We start from the raw sequence: 20,870 nt of genomic DNA, 5'->3' as shown, positions 1-20,870 counted from the left end.
CTCTGAAATCAGGCTTTGTATCATAGTTTAATTGGCAAGTTATTCTTTTTTTCCTGAATGGATCATAAAGTAACAATGTGTCTGACAATGCCATCTTATATTCTGAATTACGGTTTTATACACTTCCATAAATTTTTAAATTATTTCTAAAATTCAGTTTTAAGTAAATTTTAACCATTTTTAGGGAAATTGTTTCCAAGTCTTTACCTAAAAATATAACTTGGGAGTTTACTAATTTTTAGGTTAAAATTATTCTCCGATAATATGACCACTTTAAATTCCATCTTAGAGGACCTGAAGATGTGTGTTAAAAGTTAATATATATTCAGCGTTTCTAGTTAATTTATAACTGTGTAACTATAATAATTCAAGTAAAATTAGTTTTATAACTTGAAACACTGTATAAATTTCTGTTGTCTTTTTATGTAGTAGTATCTTTTTAAAAGTTCATAAACTACAATTGGTTTAGAAATAGTGGGCATGATTTTATCTTTTACTTTTCATATTTTTAAATTGTAACCTGACTTGGAATGTTAATAGAGTGTTTTGTTTTTCTATCAACAAAGTAATCTTGAGATAATTAGTTTCTGAGATTCTTCTAATTATGGAACTTGGAGATAAGTTAAAAATTAACTGAAAGGCCGAATAAATTGAAAATGCTATAAAACATTAAAACATTAGACAAAACAAAGATTAAAGAAGAGCTATAATACAGGCTAGAACTAAGGTAGGAAATTAAATTCTTCAAAAATTAAGAATGTAAGATTGTAAGAATGATAGAATAATAAAAATTGAGAAGAAATCAAGGAGATAATTAAAATAGGCAAAGTAGAGGGGCCACCTGGCTGGCTCAGGTGGTAGAGCATGTGACTCAACCTTGGGGTTACGAGGTTGAGCCCCACATTGGGTGTAGAGATTACTAAAAAATAAAATCTTTAAAAAATAAAACAGGCAAAGTAGAAATGTTGGGTTAAATTTTAATTTTTAAGTGGAAGTGAGCCTTTTTTTTTTCAATTAAAATGAACAATTAATTTTATTCATTTAATATATATTTATTGAGCGCCTACTATGTAATAAGTAATATAAACTTCTGGATTTTGTATCATATTCCCATGCTTCCCAGACACCTGCCAGACATGGGAACCCTGCTTATAACCCTGTCCATACAGCCCTACTTATATTTCCCAACTGTAAAACACACATACACGCACACACACATTTGTGTATGGGACAGGTAGGTCACAGGACAGAAATCCTTAGAGTTTCTGCTTCCACTGCCTGTGTTTCAGATAAGATTCTGGTCATTTGCAAGAGGCACTGTCATTATCATACCTGTGTATGACTAAAGCTCCAAGCATCCAGATACTACCTCTGCCTCTGGATATAATGAAAAGAGCGATTATATCACAACAATCTTTTTTTTTGTTAGCTGACAAGCTGTAACTTTAGAGTGACACCCTTCACAGGGAAATAATGTCCCACCTTACTCCTTATTGTCTGTCTTAAGTCACTAGGATTTGAGATTTTTATTATGCTAGCTACATACTGCTTTACTGAATTATTCATGAAATTCTTTTTTGTGAGATCAGTTCACGTGTTTATTGTACACCTACACATATCTAGTACAGTGCTGAGTATTATTTAGGAAGAAGATACTGTCATTTCAAATTACATTATGGTTGGTCTTCAATAATCCCTTTAAAATGTTTGTAGAATCTGGGTGCCAGGCTGACTTAGTCAGTAGAGCATATGACGCTTGATCTCTGGGTCGTGAGTTCAAGCCCCATATTGGGCATAGAGCTTACTTAAAATAAAATGCTTGTAGAATCAGTAACTAATGTTCTTTCTCATTATTTAGATGGAAGTGAAAATGTGACAGGATTGGACCTTTCAGATTTTCCAGCATTAGCAGACCGAAACAGAAGGGAAGGAAGTGGTAACCCAACTCCATTAATAAACCCCTTGGCTGGAAGAGCTCCTTATGGTAATTAAACTTTTTAATGATGGCTAATGGAAACTTTCCATTGCACACACACATGCATTTACACATTTATATGTATGTGCATGTGTGTGTACACACACATATATATGTTTTCTAATCAGGGTAGTATAGTTTTGTCAGAGCTGATACATCCACAGTGCATTTTCCTCCCAGAATACCATGATAGAAAAGTTAAATGGGCAAACAGTTTGTACAGAAACCCCAAAGGGAAATCCTAATTGGTACTCAGAGGTTATTTTCTTGTGACATTTCTGTCTTACTACACCTTAGTGATTATTTGTGGTCTGCCTTTTCTTAATTCATCACACGTTTCTTAAGTCACTCATTTAAATCCTGCATTCTTATTAATAATGACCAACCACACATGGAAGATTTTTTCTAAGCCAGTTCCTTAACCTCCACACTACTGACATTTGGGTCAGATAAGTCCTTGTAAATAGGGGGCTGTTGTGTGCAATGTAGAATGTTCAGCAATTTCCCTGGCCTCTGCCTACTTGATGCCAGTAGTAACCCCCTCCCCATCATTGTGATAATCATAGGTGTCTCCAGACAGTGACAAATGTCCCATGGGAGAAAATACTGTCTTCTGTTGAAAACCACTGACTCCTGGGTCATGGATCGTTTATGTAGACTCTTAGTCACAATTAAAACCCTTTCTCACTGTCTCTAATAAATAAGAGATTTGGCTAAATGGAAAGAGGGGGGTGTGAAATGTGTGCAGAAACAATTTAGACATGAAAATTATATATAACTACAGTGCAGCCATATTCTTATTTTATCCATTGCACATAGTTGTTTCCTTTTGGGAGAATCTGGTAGATAACACTACTAGCAACAATGAACTTAGAGGGATCAGTTCATAACTTTTCTAAGATAACTGTTTTTCCTATTTTCATCCAAGAAGGATTTCTTTGCCTTTCAGAATATGAATACAAATAACAATATGTGAAGAAGGAAAAAATACATTGTTAATATTCTAAAGTTTCCAGATTAGTCTTCCAAAAATAACCAAAAAATGATCTGCCCTGGAAGTTGAGTACCTAGCTACTTGATTCTCAGTTCAGACTCTAATGTTTTTAACCTTTCCTCATAGGTCCATTTTTTCATCCCTTTAATCATTCCCGTTGCTCTCCTTGGACCAACTCTAGTTTCTCCATATCGTTCTTGAATTGTGGAGCCCCAAACTGGATATTGTTCTCCAATAAGGGCCTGACTAATGCCAAGTATAGTGGGAGGATTACTTCCCAGTTCTTGCATGTTTTACATCTATTACATGGAGTCCAAGAAAATCTGAAAATAATATGGAGTTGTTTTATAATTGATTGCAATTTGCTCACTCTGTAAGTCACTTTCAAGTAGAATACTGACATGTTCTTTTAAAATTTATTTTGTTCATTTGTATTTGACAGTTAACTGGTGTTTATAATAGCTAGTCAAATATTTAAATCAAGCTTTAAACCAAAACTTTTGATAACTATTACCAATATCAAATTATGTTTTTAAGCATCTATATATGACCTTAGATTTAGAATTATAGGATTACCACTTAACTTCCCTTGTACTGTTTTGTATATTGAGTTATTAATCAGTATATAAAAGTTTAGTTCTTCATTGTTATCCTGAATACTAATTTTTTAAAGTGTGCTTTTGTAGTGTAATTTTTAAAAATCATTTTGGTACAGTATCATAAGGAAAGTTAATTTTTTATAAATTGTAGAAAAATACCATAAATATGAATTGCAATTCTCTGGGTTATTTTCGTTACATAGTTGGAATGGTAACAAAACCAGCAAATGAGCAATCCCAGGACTTCTCAATACACAACGAAGATTTTCCAGCATTACCGGGTTCCAGCTATAAAGATCCAACATCAAGTAATGATGACAGTAAATCTGTAAGTAACTGAGAATTATGTATGTGAGTGATGTAGTTTTTTTCCCTTCAGATTTCTCTTGTATTAACAGTTTTATAGACTATATTAAGGACTTACTAAATACTATTACAAAATTGTTTATCTTGAATATCTGTAATAATCTAACTTCTGAAGAATGTGGAAAACCTTTATAACTTAGAAGATAGCCTATTTTTTTCCTATTTCATATAGGTTTGCAAATTTCTGTTGAACTTCTCAGAGTTAATTTAGACTTTTATTGTAGTCCCTGTCAGCTGGATCCCATGAAGTTTGATATTATAGCCTTCTAAGGAGCTGTGTTTTTCTTGAGTAAGTTTTCTCCTTGAAGAATCTTTATACACATTTTTATTCCTGTGTTGATTCAGCCAACTCAGCTTCCTCTTTCTGACTTAACGAATGTGTTTATTTCTTCCACATTTCACTGAAAATAGCTTTTTTTGTGTGTGATGGGAGTTTGTATGTATTGTTAAAATAATTGATAAAGAAGATTATTGGGTAAGAATTAAACATGAATTTTTAAAGTTTATATATTCTAACTTATTCTGGAGGTTTTTATGCTGATATTATAGGCAACATACTATAGTATTCTCTTCTAAATTAAAGTACTGAAGAGGGAAACTTGAAGCAAAGTTCTGAGATTTTTTTTTTCTGTGACCGAAGATCTGAGATTAAATAAGAATATTTTCCATATATTTCTTGTCATTTTAATACTGAAATGTGTAAAATACAGGATTTATTCATAAACCATGGGACGGTTGTGGAAACAAAAAATTTCATGTAGAACTTGAAAAACAGGTAATAATTTACTACCAATTTAAATATAATAAAGAATGAATAGAAAGGTGACTAATATGTGAACTTGAAATTTTTACACTTAACAAATTTTAATGTCACATTTAATTTTTTTCATGTTAGAATTTGAATACATCTGGCAAGACAACTTCAAGTACAGATGGACCCAAATTCCCTGGAGATAAAAGTTCAACAACACAAAATAATAACCAGCAGAAAAAAGGGATCCAGGTGTTACCTGATGGTGGGACTCTATAAAATACCTCAAAGATATCATAGAATTCATTTCTTTGCTTTTTCCTTAAAGATAAAATTACTGTGTTCTTCTTGTCCAGGTCGGGTTACTAACATTCCTCAAGGGATGGTGACGGACCAATTTGGAATGATTGGCCTGTTAACATTTATCAGGGCAGCAGAGACAGACCCAGGAATGGTACATCTTGCATTAGGAAGTGACTTAACAACATTAGGCCTCAATCTGAACTCTCCTGAGTAAGTTTTCCCTTTTTCTTTTCTTCTACATTTGTATGTAATACCTATTTGCAGATTTCTAGGTTTTAATTTCATGTGATCAGATTGTATCACTTGTAGCCACTCATTGTTGCTGTTATATCTTGACTCTGGGTCATTCCCTCTCATGTTAGCTTCTGGATTACTGTCACTTGATAATATCATTCCTCTTTGGCAGTTTCAGAATATACATATATGATCATTCCAAAATCCTGAAATCTTGGCTCATTGAGTTTCTCACCTTCAAAAATCTTACTCTCTGCCATATCTCAGCTACTTACATATTTAGTCATCCCTTTGACTTTGCCATTATCAGTAACCTCAGTTTCTCTGTAATTTTATCTGTGCTCCCATGCCACTTCCTGTTTTCCATCTTTCTCCCTCTAGTTCTGGCTCCTATAATCATTTGACTCCTTGGGATCTTCAATCCTTTGATTACTCTATCTTTTCACTGTTACACAACACACTTCTCTTCCCCTGAGAAGGACTCACTTCCTTCTTACCCAGTTAAATTCTGTGGTCACTCATAATTGTTTATATTTACTCTTGGCTACTTTGCCCCTGTCTTGCTTTTTGTCATGATTGCGTGGCAGAAACTACAACTCTGGTTATACACTGGCTTCCATTCTTGACCTCTGCTACTGAGCCTGGCTAAAGAAAACCACACAGCTTCACTGCCTAGTCTCATTTCTCATTCATGGCCAGGAACTTCAAAAGTAGGCCCTTAATTCTGCCATTCATACCTGGCATGCCTGGTCCATTCATTCTTTTGTTCTCCTATGCAACCATTTCACATTTGTCTCTTGAGACATCTGATTATCTTTTTTCCTTGTCCTTACTCTCAGATGAAGACCTTGCTTCCCCCACCCCACCCCAAGTTTTTATTTAAATTCCAGTTAGTTAACAAACAGCGTAATACTAGTTTCAGATGTAGAATTAAGACCTTGTTTTTTATTTCTACTTTACTAAGAAAGATGGAAATAATCAGAAGAAAATGTCAGCATAATCCTACCACCAAATCTGTTTACTGTCTGTATCCCAAGACCTTATTCTTATTTTCCACCCTGTTGATATAGTTGATCCACGCTTTCTACTTAAAATGTCTCTTGAAAACTCAAAGACGTGGCTCTAACAATTTTTTGTGCTTTCATTGGGTCATTTCCGTCAGCATACAAATATTCTGTTACTTTATGTTAATAAAATGCCTTCTCCTTATCTAACTTCTATGAGTTAACTGCCCTTATTTCTTGGAGAGCAAAACTCTTCAAAAAGCCATCTTTGCATCTCCCATTTGTGTTCTCCCATTCTCAGTTAAACCCATTTCAGTTAGAATTTTCCCTCACCACTTCACTAAAACTACTCTCATGGAGGTCATCAAATAGATGTGTATGTTACTAAATTCAGTGGTTGCTTGTAGGAATTTATCCTCCTTGATCTGTCACTGTTTGACATAGTAGATTCATTGCTGTATGTTTCTCACTGCTTTTAACTGCTGCCACCCTGGTTTGAATTGCCATCCTCTCTTGCCTGGATTACTCCATTAGCCAATCATCAGGTATCCCTGATTCTCTCTGTGTCCCTCACAGTCTCTTCTTTATTTAGGAGCCAGGACCATCCTTTTTGAATAGGTTAATCTTCTGCGCACTGCTCAGTGAGGGTTTGTGGTTTCATTATGAATGAAAACTTAAAATCTTGGGATGTCTGGGTGGCTCAGTCTCTTAAGCATCTGTCTTCAGCTCAGGTTATGATTCCTGGGATTGAGTCCCTCATTGGGCTTCCTGCTCAGCGGGGAGCCTGCTTCTCCCTCTCCCTGCTGCTCCCCTTGTTCATGCTTGTGCTCTCTCTCTGACAAATAAATAAATAAATCTTAAAAAAACAAAAACAAAAAACCAGATCTTTGTAGGGCTATTTATCTTTATAGGCATCTTCTCCTTCCCCCACCTTAATAGCTTGTCCCTTTTGTTCACTCTGTTCCCAGCTTTCGTGGCCTTCTTGCTGTACCTCAGACATATCAGTCATATCCCCACCTTGTTTCTCTAGCAGTTCCCTCTGACTAGAGTAGTCTTCTGCCAGATAATTAATAGGGCTAACTCCCTCATGTCTTTCAAGTCTTGTTCAAATCTGATCTTCTAAATGAGACCTAACCTCACTGCTTTATTTAATGCAACTAATCTCCCATCCCTACCTCTCCACAAACATGGAATATTATTTATTATGCAAATTATTTTTGTCTATCTCCCTCTCATCTATCATCCTCAATCAGAAAGTAAGTTTCATGTTGTCAGTTACCTTTGTTTTGTTCACTAATGTACCCAAAACACCAAGACAGTGCCAGGCATACAGCAGACACTCAGTAAATATTCGGTGAATTTGAACTTTAGCTTTTAATAATTACTGGTTTTTTCTGGGAAAGTAATTTTACTTGGGGGCATGCTGTTAATCAGTTTAAAGCATTCTGAGTTGAAGTTACATGTAAATGTGAATGAATGAATATATATATACACATATATACATAACTTAATATATACACTTTGTGTATATAAGATGTATACACACACACACACCCCTAGTTAACTTGTTTCATTTTTCTGTGTAAGTCATAGTAAACACATGAAAAGAAATTAGAAGTAAAGATGCTCGTTTCACTTTTGAAGTCACTGTTTTTCTGAAATAAAAACAAATCTTTTTCTGCTTCGGACTTCAGAGTGTTTGTTTTTTTTCCCCTCTTATTCAGAAATCTCTATCCCAAATTTGCATCACCCTGGGCATCTTCACCTTGTCGACCTCAAGACATAGGTAGGAGAATCAATTTGCGTTCAGACCTTTTAAAAATATTTTTTAACTGAGAATCAGTTAATAAGGCTTTTTTCATTTTATTATCCAGACTTCCATGTTCCATCTGAGTACTTAACGAACATTCACATTAGGGATAAGGTGAGTGTAGTTTATTATTCTCCTCAGTCAGCATGAATGTATCTATTTGTCAGGCACTGTTATTCAGGTCAGATGGCATAAAATTTTTTGAAGTAATTAGCAGTGGTTTCAGGGGTATGCTTTCATGTGTGTCCATTCAATTATGTAAAACAATCTTATTTCTATTTTTGGTTATCTTATTTTGTTGAGATCCTGGGTTACATTTAAAGAGTATGTTTTAAAAACAGTCGTAGGACTGGTAAAATATTTCTTGGAGTTATTATTAATAACGGTATAACCGTGGTTGATGAGAATAAACTGTTTTAGAAAATTTGATAAATTTCCTTCTGATATTCTCATTTTATGCTCTTATCAATAAAATATATTTTTTACAAATGTTATATAATGTTTTCAATGGAACAGTATATAAATATACACTTTAAAACTATGACATTTGACTTTTTAAAATGTTTTAATTACCCAAAATTCTAGTTCTAAAGTAACTATTAATAGATTACAGTTTTAATCTTCTTTTTACTCTTAAAGAAAAAAATGGTAAATATTTTGTTTAGGGGAAAGAATTAAGTGTTCATTTCTGTTAGAAATTGTGTCCCTAGATTTTGGCCTTGAGGAAGGATATAATTTATTAAAAATTACATGTTATACATATGTGTCTAATGTATTATATATTTAAGTATAAGTCTAAAATATTTCATAAATATATAAAATACATATTAAAATGACAGTGTTCTGTGTCTGTGCCTTCAAGTTTCACGGTCAAATGGATGTTGATTTTTTGGACAGGCAAGTTAAAGAGCTACTTCTCAATATGTCTTTTGATACTTGAGTAAATGGAAGACAAGAAGTATGATTTGGAACTAATTTTTTCTGTTTGTGGACTATGTGATTTTTCTGCCACCTCTACCATAGATAGTGCTTTTTTGCTCCAAACACCTAAGGGTTCCAGAACCTTTTCTTAGGGCAATTTAAGAAATACTGATTTAGGAGAATTTGTCACCTTGAATGGGGATGATGTGAATGGAGACAAAAATTATATTCCACGATTGTGTAACAGTTAAATAAACATTTAGATACAGAATTAGGTGAAGAGATTCAAGTGTTCATTTTGGTTAGCTTTTTTTTTTTTTTTTTTTTTTTTTAAAACGATTCTATCCATTCACCTGACAGACAGAGATCACAAGTAGGCAGAGAGGCAGGCGGAGACAGAGGAGGAAGCAGGCTCCCCACTGAGTGAGAGCGGGATGCGGGGATGTGGGGGCTCCATCCCAGGAGCCTGGGATCATGACCTGAGCCAAAGTCAGAGGATTTAACCTACTGAGCCACCCAGGCGTCCCTTGGTTAGCTTTTAAATAAAGGTTTATCCTAATACAAGAATTCGATACTGTTAAACTTGATGTTTTCTATTTTGATTGGCGGTTAATGTTTCTGCTTTGTGGAAGGACATAAGGCAACCATCTTTTAATCATCCATTTAAACCAAATAAAGAGAATCCCTTTATGATTTTTGTTTTTACCATCTGTGATTTGCTAAAAATGCATAACCTACTGATTTGTGAATTGCTGTCCAGTGTAGATTCAGCTAACATTTCATACAAGTTTTCTGTGTGATCAGGCATTCTTTAAGGTACATTCATATATAGGCACTTTACTCATTTCATTTACATTCTTAATAACCTTGTAGGTCTCATTTCTGCATTTTGTATGGAAGTTCATAGCATTAAATAACTTGGATATGATCATATTTGTAAATAATGGAACTGGGTCTTGAATATAAGTCCTACATCTCTGGGCACTGTTTCCACTATTATTACCATGTTGGGTGTTAATAAGCCCTCTAATAAAACAGCATTTGGTCTTGGTTAGAAGTTTTTATATAGCTTTTTATCCAATTAGTACATAAAGTAGATGTACCAGAAATAATTGTTAAATGACTTTAGTTAAATGATAAAACTCTCCCTTAAAATTGTAACTAACTGCAAAATCATGTAATAACGGTTATCTGTTATAAAGAAAGGAGTTTCTATTTATCTTTTTATTTTTACTTCAATGGTAGCAATATGTTAGGATTTTCAAACTTACTTTACACTTCAGAATAATTGGTTTCTCTTTTCCAGCTGGCTGCAATAAAACTTGGCCGATATGGAGAAGACCTGCTCTTCTATCTCTATTACATGAATGGAGGAGACGTATTACAACTTTTAGCTGCAGTAGAGCTGTATGTTCAAAGTATTTTTAAACACTTTTGTATTGTAGTGGATCTTGTTTATTCTGAAAGCTTTTCTTTTAAATGATAGTTATGGTTTCTGTCTTTTGTCCTTAAAGTGAAAATATTTCCATCAAGAAATAATTTGTTTTTACATTTAATAAAATTAATTTAGATTGAAAGTTTGTTATCATGGTTAATGGTCACTGTATAAAAAGAGTTAAATTTCAGATTTAAATAATCCTAAATTTGTAAGAATACAGAATTGATTCATGAATTTGGTGAATCTGATTTTTATGAATATTTTTTATAAATATGTGAAGTATAAGATATGGTTCATAACTGTGGCTCATCTTTTTGTGGAACCACATATATTAATGATAGTGAATTTCATCATTAATGAACATCTATTAAGTATTATATGGGCAAGGCACTGCATATATCTTGTGTGTTTTGAAGTATTGATGAAGTCCACATTCATTATCAGAAGCCTGTTGGCCAACCTAAAAAAATTAGTGTTAAGAAGTTGGTCCATGGAATGTTTTTTCTTGAGCATTTCTGTTTTTACCTGATGCTCTAAGAATAAAAATTTTTGTGTCCTTTCTCATATATAATTGGTAGTTTATTTTGTTACCAATAGATTATTCTATTAATCATGTTTACTAGGATAAATTGTTATTAAAATTTTATAATATTGTGGGACTCCTGGCTGGCACAGTTGGTAGAGCATGTGACTCTTGATCTTGGGGTTGTGAGTTTAAGCCCTGTGTTGGGCCTAGAGCTTACAAAAAGAAAATTATGATATAGAGACCTAATTTTTACAGATGTAAGTAATTTATAATATTCCTAATAACATTTCTATAAATGGCCTTGGATCATATACTTAAAAATGTAAAATTCACTATGTTGATAATAAATTGTTTTTTTATTTCTCTATTGAGAATTTGTTTTCTCCCATGTTTTCCCCTCATTTTTTGTAACATAGCAACTGTTACCTGTTCTTTTTAATTTATTCATAAGTAAATAAATTCATTTAGTCATTCATCTATCCATTACTGGCAGTTCTGTCTCATATCTTATGTCTAAAAATTATCTCACTTATTAGTAGGAAGGTATTTGTTTATGGAGGTTTGTTCTACCAGAGATGTGTTTTCTGGTACTTTTACCTCCTTTGGATGTTACTTCCCCAGTTTACAAGTGATACTAAATCCTCATTGATTCTTGCATGAATTCTAATGGATATCATTTTGGCTTTTGAAAATTTAAGATCCGTGAGATTTGAATAAAAAAAGTAATACATTCATTAAGAATTTTTTAAATGGATATTCTATTTTCAACATAGTTTAAAAATTATGTGAATTTAAATAGATAAAAATACTGTATTTTGTTCCTTATAAAATAATACAAATAGCTGGGGTTTTTGTTTGTTTTAATAGATATCTCAATTTCTATTGAATGTTAAGAAGAACGAAAAAGGAGTGAAGTTTCTGGAACACAATGTATCTTTATTTGGTCTGCCTAAGTTTTTATCACACTGCTCATAGAGCTTTTAAGATCTCATTAATGTTTGCATAAAAAAGTCTCTTCAGTTAAATAAAGATGTATATATTAATTAACGAGTGTGGTTTCTGGACAAATTAAGGAATTCTTTTCCTATATTTATTTCACTAAGGTTATATTTAATAACAGAGGGTAAAGAAGCATCCATATTTATGTATTTTCTGTATAATTATTTTCTGAGAAAAATTTTTACAAAATGTAGAAAATGTTTGATGTGAGCCACAGGAAAAAATTAATTGTCTTTTTCTCTTAAAAATTGAAGTTTTAACCGTGATTGGAGATACCACAAAGAAGAACGAGTATGGATTACCAGGGCACCAGGCATGGAGCCAACAATGAAAACCAATACATATGAGAGGGGAACATATTACTTCTTTGACTGTCTTAACTGGAGGAAAGTAGCTAAGGTATATTTTTTTCCATGTGCAAATGTGTAAATGTATAAATCTAGATTTTAAAAAGAAGTATCCTCTTTTATCTGTTTATATGTACCAATACATCCATTCCAATAATGTGCCAGATACTTGCTAAGTAAGTTTTTTTGTCTTCACCTCCTTGGCTTGATTTAAATTCTAGGAGAATATCCGGAAACAACTCATTTCACCCATAGTTAGGAAAATGATTGAACTTGGTAAGAAATTTTGTAATTTTTCACAAGCCTTGGTAACATTTGAAATATTTTTGTGTCTACTCAGTTGTAAAATAAAGATCACCCTCTTGCAATCCCAGTCATGTATTCTTATTACTTTAAGCAAGTAGAAGATTTTCCTAAAACTGGTATATAAACAGATAATAGGCTTTTTAAAACACTTGCACTCATTGCAGGAAAGATGCTTGAGTTTTTGTTTGCGAATGATGCAAAGAAAGAAAATTGTAAGCATTAACCATGATTGTTCCTATGACTAGTATGCTGAATATTGGAGGGAAGAGGGCTGTGGAAAAAGTTGGTTGTTACGTTTTGTCTTGCAACTTTTCCTCACAAAAACACCTATTTAACAGTCCCATGTACAACATTTTCATTTAGTGTCATAGCGTATTTCACGTTTGTATGTAGTATCGTATGTATAAATTTAGTCTACCTAGTAGAGAGTATAACCAACATCTGATTTCATAACTCCCCAAATTTCTTGTTTCCCTTGAGGATTCTTAGGATTAAAAACTAAAGAGTTTGTTTGTTCTCAAAAAATTTAAACAGAAGAAAAATATTTCTTGACAGTCCATTGGATGATTCTTCAGTTGTTGGTTTGGGCTTTTTTATCTTTTGAGTCAACTTTACCAAATTAATAAGAAGGTAAAACATTTTAACAAGATAACGTAAAATGCTTACCAGATCTTTATCACAAAAATGTTTTACATCACAAGAAAATTTAATACAAAACTTGAAGAAGGAAATAGGAAAAGTTGTGCCCAAGTAAAAAAACACCAGACAAGACACATACAAGAGGTTAAATCTTTTTTTTTTATTATTACTTTTGGGTGTTTGTCAGTGGTAAATGTCATTACTTCTCAGACCAAGTCCATAGACCACCATACTGTATTCGAGTTATTTTATAACAGTTATAATTAGTATGCATATCTTAATTTCAGAAGGCAGATCCATGATCTGACCTTTTAAGTAGAAATAATTACATTCATTTCAAATAGTACAAGAGACATTGTGTATGTTAACTGTTAAGAAGTATAGTGTGGTAGAAAGCGATAGCCCTTGTATCATAGATTGAATTGAACTGCTGTTTCAGCTCTTTATGCTTTGCCCTTGTGCAAGTTTCTTTTCCATGCCTGCTTCCTTATCTTTTAAATTGAAATCATATTTGCTTCTAGATTGTCATGAGGATTAAATGAGATTTTACACACACACACACACACATGTTTCTCATATATTGGGTATTTGATACATGGGAGTAGTTGTAGTTTGTTGCTGTTTCCGCATTCTTACAGCTTACTACTACTCTTCTTCAAAGATGGAAAAATTATAACTGTTGTTAGGTCAGGTCAGTGGTTCTTAAACTTAACTTGCACCAGAATTACCTGGCAGCCTTATTAAAAACATAAGTTGCTGAGCCATACCTCCATTGTTTCAGATTTAAGAAGTCTATGCATGGGGCCTGAAGGTTTGCATTTCTGACAATTTCCTAAGTGATGCCAATGATTTTTCTGGTCTTTGGAGCCATACTTCAAGAACAGTTGATTGTACAGGAGAGAAAAATGATCTTTGGAGGGGGAAAAGAGTCTTTTAGTAAATAAATGAAGTTTCTCCATTCGATTGGAAGCTTTTTGCTCAATATCATTGTGTTATTCCAAACTTCTATATGGAAAAAGGATGGATGTTTGTAGTAGATTGATGTATCGTTTTAGTGAAGTTTTAGTTCAGTATAAATGACAGATTTTCTTATGTGAAAAAAGTCAGTTTCCAGTACTACTTTCTTTCCACAAAGTTAAATATTCAGAAGCAACTTAAACATTAATAGGCCCCTTTACTTTCCCATAAAAAGCAATTCCCCAGTCACATACATGTCATTTTGAAGAAAATGTGTGTGTGTGTGTGTGTGTGTATGTGTGTGTATAAATATGTAGTGTGCATATATAAAGTAGTTTTACCCAAATTTATCTGATCTCCTGTACAGTTGAGCTTTGTCTTAACCTTTACCTTTATAATTTTTAGCTCTGAAGTTGGAAAATAAAATTTGAGAAATATCATTAAACTGTTTCTTTAAGAAATCTCTTGTGAGGTTAATTGCTGGCCACTGGCACTGACACTTTTCATCAAAATTATTTTCACAATGATGAAAGCAAGCAGAATTATTGGTTTCTACTGAGTATTACACATAGCTCACTTTTGTTATATTAAGATAGATTCATGAACTTAAAACTTTTAAGTTGTATCCTCAGAATAAACTTTTCACAATGCCTTCTGGTTTTTGTTTGTTTTAAAGATGTTTTCTGTGTTTTCTTAAATTGTTTAGGAATTAAGACCTTTAGTTCCATTTAAAATGTATTAACAGTTTATCAAACTACAGAAAAGCCCTTAAAATGCCATGTCCCAAGTTAACCTCAGTGTCCCCACCTATAAAGTGGGTATGGTTTCTTACTCACAGGTAAAGAGCATGCATTATTAAATAACTTCAACTCATTGTAAGAAGCCTGCATTCTGAATTAGTATTACAAGTAATAGCTTGATGTTATCATGTTATCTTTGAAAAGTATTGACCTGATCTAGACTACTGTCAGATCTCCATCTCACAATGTCTTGTATGAGGTTCTTTCTTTTTTGCAGATTACTTAATATTTTCAGAGATTTGAAGAATCATTATTAAGAAATTTGATGGTTTAAATCAGAAGTATTTTTTACCCCTGAAAATTCTGTAACTGAGTTCTAGGATCCAGCCCATTAAAGTATTTTTTGTATGTCAATAATGTATACATAGAAATTTTGAACTGTATTTTTTTCTCTCCTTTTAAATAATCTGGACTTGTCAGCAGGCTATGTGGTCTAGCCTTTGTAATTTAACTAGAATTACTCAGTTCTCACTAATTTAAAAATAGTGGTCATTCAGATTGTGTATATATATATATATATATTTTTTTTTTTTTTTTTACTTTTTTTAAGATTTTATTTACTTATTTGACAGAGTGTGTGAGAGAGGGAACACAACAAGCAGAAGGGAGTGGGAGAGGGAGAAGCAGGCCTCCTGCTGAGCGGAGAGCCTGATGCAGGGCTCGGTCCCAGGACCCCAGAATCATGACGCAAGCCGAAAGCAGACAGACACCCAATGTCTGAGCCACCCAGGCACCCCCAGATTGTATATATTCTTAATGAGTAGAATTTTTAAAATAATTTCATCCACAGAATTTTCAGGTGATGGAGGCTTGCCATATGATCAATAGCTTTCTCAAACTAAAGACTTAAAAATTGAATTCTTTTAGCCTGACTTCACCTTGTAGATCCAGCACTGACTAGGATTTCTAATGCTTAGAATTTTTTATAATAACAGAGCCTGATATAAATGTGATTTTTTTCATTAATTTCACTGGTATACATTACTATTAGTAAATCTATACTTTAATCAGTAAAATGTACTTTTCATCAAAGTAGCAAAAAATTATTTCTAATAAGTATATGTAAGATAGTTTGAAACTTCCTAAAATTGGAGGATTTATCTTAGGTAAGAGAAAGCTGACATTTTTGAGAATTAGAGAAAATATTCCTGCAGTGTATGTTTCTCTGTGTCATTTGATCCGTGATTACATTAATGCTTTTATAGTAATTTCATTTGATTATCTGCATCCAGTACATGTATTTCAGTTCTGCTTACAGTGACCTTTTGAGAATATGTAGCCTAGTTCGATTAACAGAAAAGTAACTTTAAAAGTTGTTTATAAAAAGTGTCTAAAACACTTTATAGCCTTTTAAATCATTAAATTTTAATGTTTTGTTCTTAAACGAAAGAAACTGGTGTTTATTCATCAGCCATTGATTACATATGTACTAGGGGCATGGCACTATATTATAGGCAGTATGTAGTGGTATACAAAAAACAGGCCTATTTTTGTCCCTACTGGTTATAAAGAGGTGTGCATGTGTGTTGTGTGTGTACATAAAACAAATGTGTAAAAGAGATGTTACCAACAAAGGGAACAAAGAGATACCAGTATATACTGTAAATTTATGTATTTTAAAAAAAATAAAAATAAACAGAAGACTAAAACAAAGATATAAGAAAAAGGAAGACAGAATTTTGACTTATTTAATTTCTGAATCTCTGATGTATGAGTTTTTAAATTATATTAAAAGATGTATTATGCTCCCTAGGTTTAAAACTGATCTTTTTCTTTTACTATGTAAGGAGAAAAATATGTGCACTGATGAAGTTACTCTAGTTTAATTTCTTTTTTTTTTTTTTTTAAGATGTTTATTTATTTATTTATTTGACAGACAGAGATCACAAGTAGGCAGAAAGGCAGGCAGAGAGAGGAGGAAGCAGGCTCCCTGCTGAGCAGAGAGCCTGATGATGCGGGGCTGGATCCCAGGACTCTGGGATCATGACCTGAGCCAAAGGCAGAGGCTTTAACCCACTGAGCCACCCAGGCGCCCCTCTAGTTTAATTTCTAATAATACTGTACACCTTTGTACAATGACAAGGACAGGATAACTGAACAAAATTTAATTTATGTAATTTATTGGGGCCTGTGATTTGTTACAGTTACAGATTTTTTACCCTGCAGCTACACATCTTTTGGAACTAACTTGCCAGTTTTAATTTCTAAAGAGTGATATAGCAAGAAGATACTTTCTTTACTCATATTGATATTCTTCTTAAGCCAGGCAATAAATTGCTCTTAAAACTTAGGGGTAGGGAGAAAGAGAGTGATGTCTACACAATGCATTGGGGGTGGGTGGGAGGGAATGATGGTGATTCTGGAGTTTGCTAGTTTTTTTTTTTTTAAACATTTTTTTTTTTAAGATTTTATTTATTTGACAGAGAGATCACAAGTGAGCAGAGAGGCAGGCAGAGAGAGAGGAGGAAGCAGGCTCCCCGCTGAGCAGAGAGCCCCAGGAGGGGCTCGATGCCAGGACCCTGAGATCATGAACCGAGCTGAAGGCAGAGGCTTAACCCACTGAGCCACCCAGGCGCCCCTGGAGTTTGCTAGTTTTAATGATAAGCAAATAACCTATGTGCCCTTTGTAGATGAAAGACATTACACTGTCCCTTCTTTGAGAACATTGGTCAGTGAACTGAATTTTTTCAACATTTCTGCATAAGGGGTGTAATGAAGTAAATTTATTTAGATCTTGTGCTAAAACTATTAAAAATAACTTGTTAACACTAGGTGGTCATGGGCTTTCGTGCTACATAGGTCTGAATCCTAATCCTAGATCTGCCACTTACTGTATGATTTGGGCAGGTTACTTGTGAACCTCATTTCTTCAGGTGCACAATGAAGGTAATGATATTTACAGAAATATACAATCAGAAAGATTAAAATTAGCTGTTTCTCTAGTTTGGGCACATACTAGGTTTTCAGTTGTTAATGTAATATTCTTAGACTTAAATACTTGGTTTTATATCTCAAAGTTTAATCATTGTGACCTAGGTTTTCAATTTAATAATGGGAACATCCACTTTTAGGATCAATTTGAAACAAGATAGGTATGGTAAGATATGTTAACCCATAGTGCTAACTACTTGTTGGCTTTCTTTAATACGTAGTATAAATTAAGGTTCACAGTGTTTTAAATGGAATTGGTTTAGTTTGTGCTGTTACTGAATTCATATTGTAGAATTAGTGATTTTGGAACCTCTTGCTTTTTGGATTTGCAAAGGTACGTTTTTTTGTTTTTTTTAATATACAAAATTATCTTCTCCATCTGCCTTGATCATAGGAAGTATAAAGAAATTACTTCATTCTCAAATTTTAAAACTCTCATGAAGTTAATGTATTTTGAAAGTTCAGTTAAAATGAGCTAAATAGTTTGTGTTCAGATGTGCATACAACAAAACCACTATGTAGTTTTGAGTGGCAAATTTACATCTTTTCAGTGTTTGGGTTTGAAGTGGGAAGTCTAGAGATATGTGAATTGTAAGGTTAGAATAACTTTATGTGTTTGCTTTTTTGAAAAAGTAGGTGTAATAATTACAAGTTGGAAAATTTTTTTTTGAGGAAAAAGTAAATTTTTTTTTTTACATCATTGAAGGTTGCCTTTATTTTAAATGTCTTGCAATGTTCAGTGCTTTTTTACTGACGATACAGTATTTGCTGCTCAGACTTCTACTTTTGAGCAAAAAAATGGTTTCGTGGTTGTAAAATAGATGTTCATGAGTAGTCTCTGACTTCTACACAGAAAGTCACTTAGCAGAAACTGCAGCACATTACTTTTCTTCAAGCTGTATTTTAGAGGGCTAAAAAAGAGTTGATACATCTGTGTCTGTTCATTCTCATACATGTAGGTATTTTGTTCACCTAGTAAAATATATTTTGACAAAAATCTGAGATCAGAGGGAGAGGAAATCATCTAAATTCTTAAATTTGGTTTTATAGGAGTTTCATCTGGAATATGACAAATTAGAAGAACGGCCTCACCTGCCATCCACCTTCAACTACAACCCTGCTCAGCAAGCCTTCTAAAAAAAGACTTCCCTTTTCTTGGGGTATGGCTGTCTCAGCACAATACTCAACATAACTGCAGAACTGATGTGGCTCAGGCACCCTGGTTTTAATTCCTTGAGGATCTGGCAATTGGCTTATGCAAAGGGTCACCATTTGAGGTCCTGCCTTACTAATTATGTGCTGCCCAACAACTAAATTTGTAATTTGTTTTTCTCTAGTTTGAGCAGGGTCTGAATTTTTTTTTCATTTATTTCCTTTTTTTGCCAGCAGACAGACTTGAGTCTGTAAAGACAAGCAAGTACACTGACAGAAGTTTACCATTTAGTTTCTAAAATGTAAAAAAGAAAACCCACAAAAGACTCAACAAAATTAGACCACAAAATTTGCATTGTTCATTGTAGCACTATTGGTAATAAAATAACAAATGTTTGTGCATTTTTATGTGAAGATCCTTCTCGTATTTCATTTGGAAAGATGAGCAAGGTCTGCTTCCTTCATTTTACTTCCCCTTCTGTTTTTGAAAGGCAGTTTCGCCAAGCTTAACGCAAGAATATCTGACTGTTTAGAAGAAAGATATTGCCACAATCTCTGGATGGTTTCCAGGGTTGTGTTATTACTGAGCTTCATCTTTCCAGAATGAGCAAAACACTGTCCAGTCTTTGTTACGATTTTGTAATAAATGTGTACATTTTTTTTAAATTTTTGGACATCACATGAATAAAGGTATGTATGTACGAATGTGTATATATTATATATATGACATCTATTTTGGAAAATGTTTGCCCTGCTGTACCTCATTTTTAGGAGGTGTGCATGGATGCAATATATGAAAATGGGACATTCTGGAACTGCTGGTCAGGGGACTTTGTCGCCCTGTGCACTAAAGGGCCAGATTTTCAGCAGCCAAGGACATCCATACCCAAGTGAATGTGATGGGACTTAAAGAAGTGAACTGAGACAATTCACTCTGGCTGTTTGAACAGCAGCGTTTCATAGGAAGAGAAAAAAAAGATCAATCTTGTATTTTCTGACCACATAAAGGCTTCTTCTCTTTGTAATAAAGTAGAAAAGCTCTCCTCACTGCAGTGTTGACTTTGATTTGAAATTGTGAAATTATTTCTTCAACATGAAAAGTAGACCCTCCCAAACCCTCAAGTTTTACAAATACCTAACTGAATGGTGTGACTAAACAATTTAAAATGTAGTCTTTTTTTCAGCTTTTGACAAGTAATTTGATGGAACCATACATCATTTTACTTGTAGGTTAAAAAAGCAGATGCATTTTTCGTTATTAACCAAGTCAAAACAAACTATTTTTTTAAAAATAATTATGGCTGCATTAGAAATAAAACTTCCTGAACACTTATGGGACCCAATCAAAATACTTCAGTGAGAAATCTGTGAGACATTTCTTGATAGACCTTTGAGATTTAGCTTTAAGAATTAATAGACAAATTAAGGTAAGCCAAAAGCAGGGATAAGAGACTTTACCTTCAGTGTGCTGGCCTGGATATTTCACATTTACAAGTTGATGGATTCGTTTCCATCTAAAGGCAAATACTGTATTTAAAAATGTCTGAAGACTGAAGCTACAAACACTAGAGATAGAGAGTAAAAATGGCAGTGAGTTTTGATTTTCTAAATTTTCATTTTTAACCTATTTTTCTATGAAGAGTGAAAGTTTGTTGACATTTACCAAATCATGTTTGAAAATGAAACATTTATGACATTGCTGTGTTTGTGTATCAGGAATATGAAATGAATTAAGATTTACCTTTTTCTATGTATTTTGAGATATGGAGAAACTGACATAAAAATATCAGGATTTTTTTAACCTTTCAGATTTAAACC

The 20,870-nt window shown here is 33.3% G+C and overlaps 1 protein-coding gene across 4 annotated transcripts in view; it reads left to right on the top strand.

Annotated features, from left to right (window-relative positions):
- The window catches only part of CNOT2 (CCR4-NOT transcription complex subunit 2), a 118,499-nt gene extending 98,389 nt beyond the window's left edge, over positions 1-20,110 (top strand). For all 4 annotated transcript variants that reach the window (XM_080811192.1, XM_080811191.1, XM_080811193.1 and 1 more), the window contains 9 exons: positions 1,859-1,984; positions 3,772-3,896; positions 4,830-4,950; positions 5,042-5,198; positions 7,951-8,012; positions 8,101-8,150; positions 10,264-10,364; positions 12,175-12,319; positions 18,951-20,110. In XM_080811192.1, the coding sequence (XP_080667318.1) occupies positions 1,859-1,984; positions 3,772-3,896; positions 4,830-4,950; positions 5,042-5,198; positions 7,951-8,012; positions 8,101-8,150; positions 10,264-10,364; positions 12,175-12,319; positions 18,951-19,037 (974 nt within the window). In that variant the 3' untranslated portion in view covers positions 19,038-20,110. The remainder of the gene's footprint in view (positions 1-1,858; positions 1,985-3,771; positions 3,897-4,829; positions 4,951-5,041; positions 5,199-7,950; positions 8,013-8,100; positions 8,151-10,263; positions 10,365-12,174; positions 12,320-18,950) is intronic.
- Positions 20,111-20,870: the final 760 nt, after the last annotated feature.

The sequence above is a fragment of the Martes martes genome (genome assembly GCF_963455335.1).
Source record: "Martes martes genome assembly, chromosome: 8".
NCBI classification, from domain to species: Eukaryota; Metazoa; Chordata; class Mammalia; order Carnivora; family Mustelidae; genus Martes; species Martes martes.
Note: the sequence above shows the minus strand (reverse complement) of the source record. Positions and strands in the feature narration are given on the sequence as shown.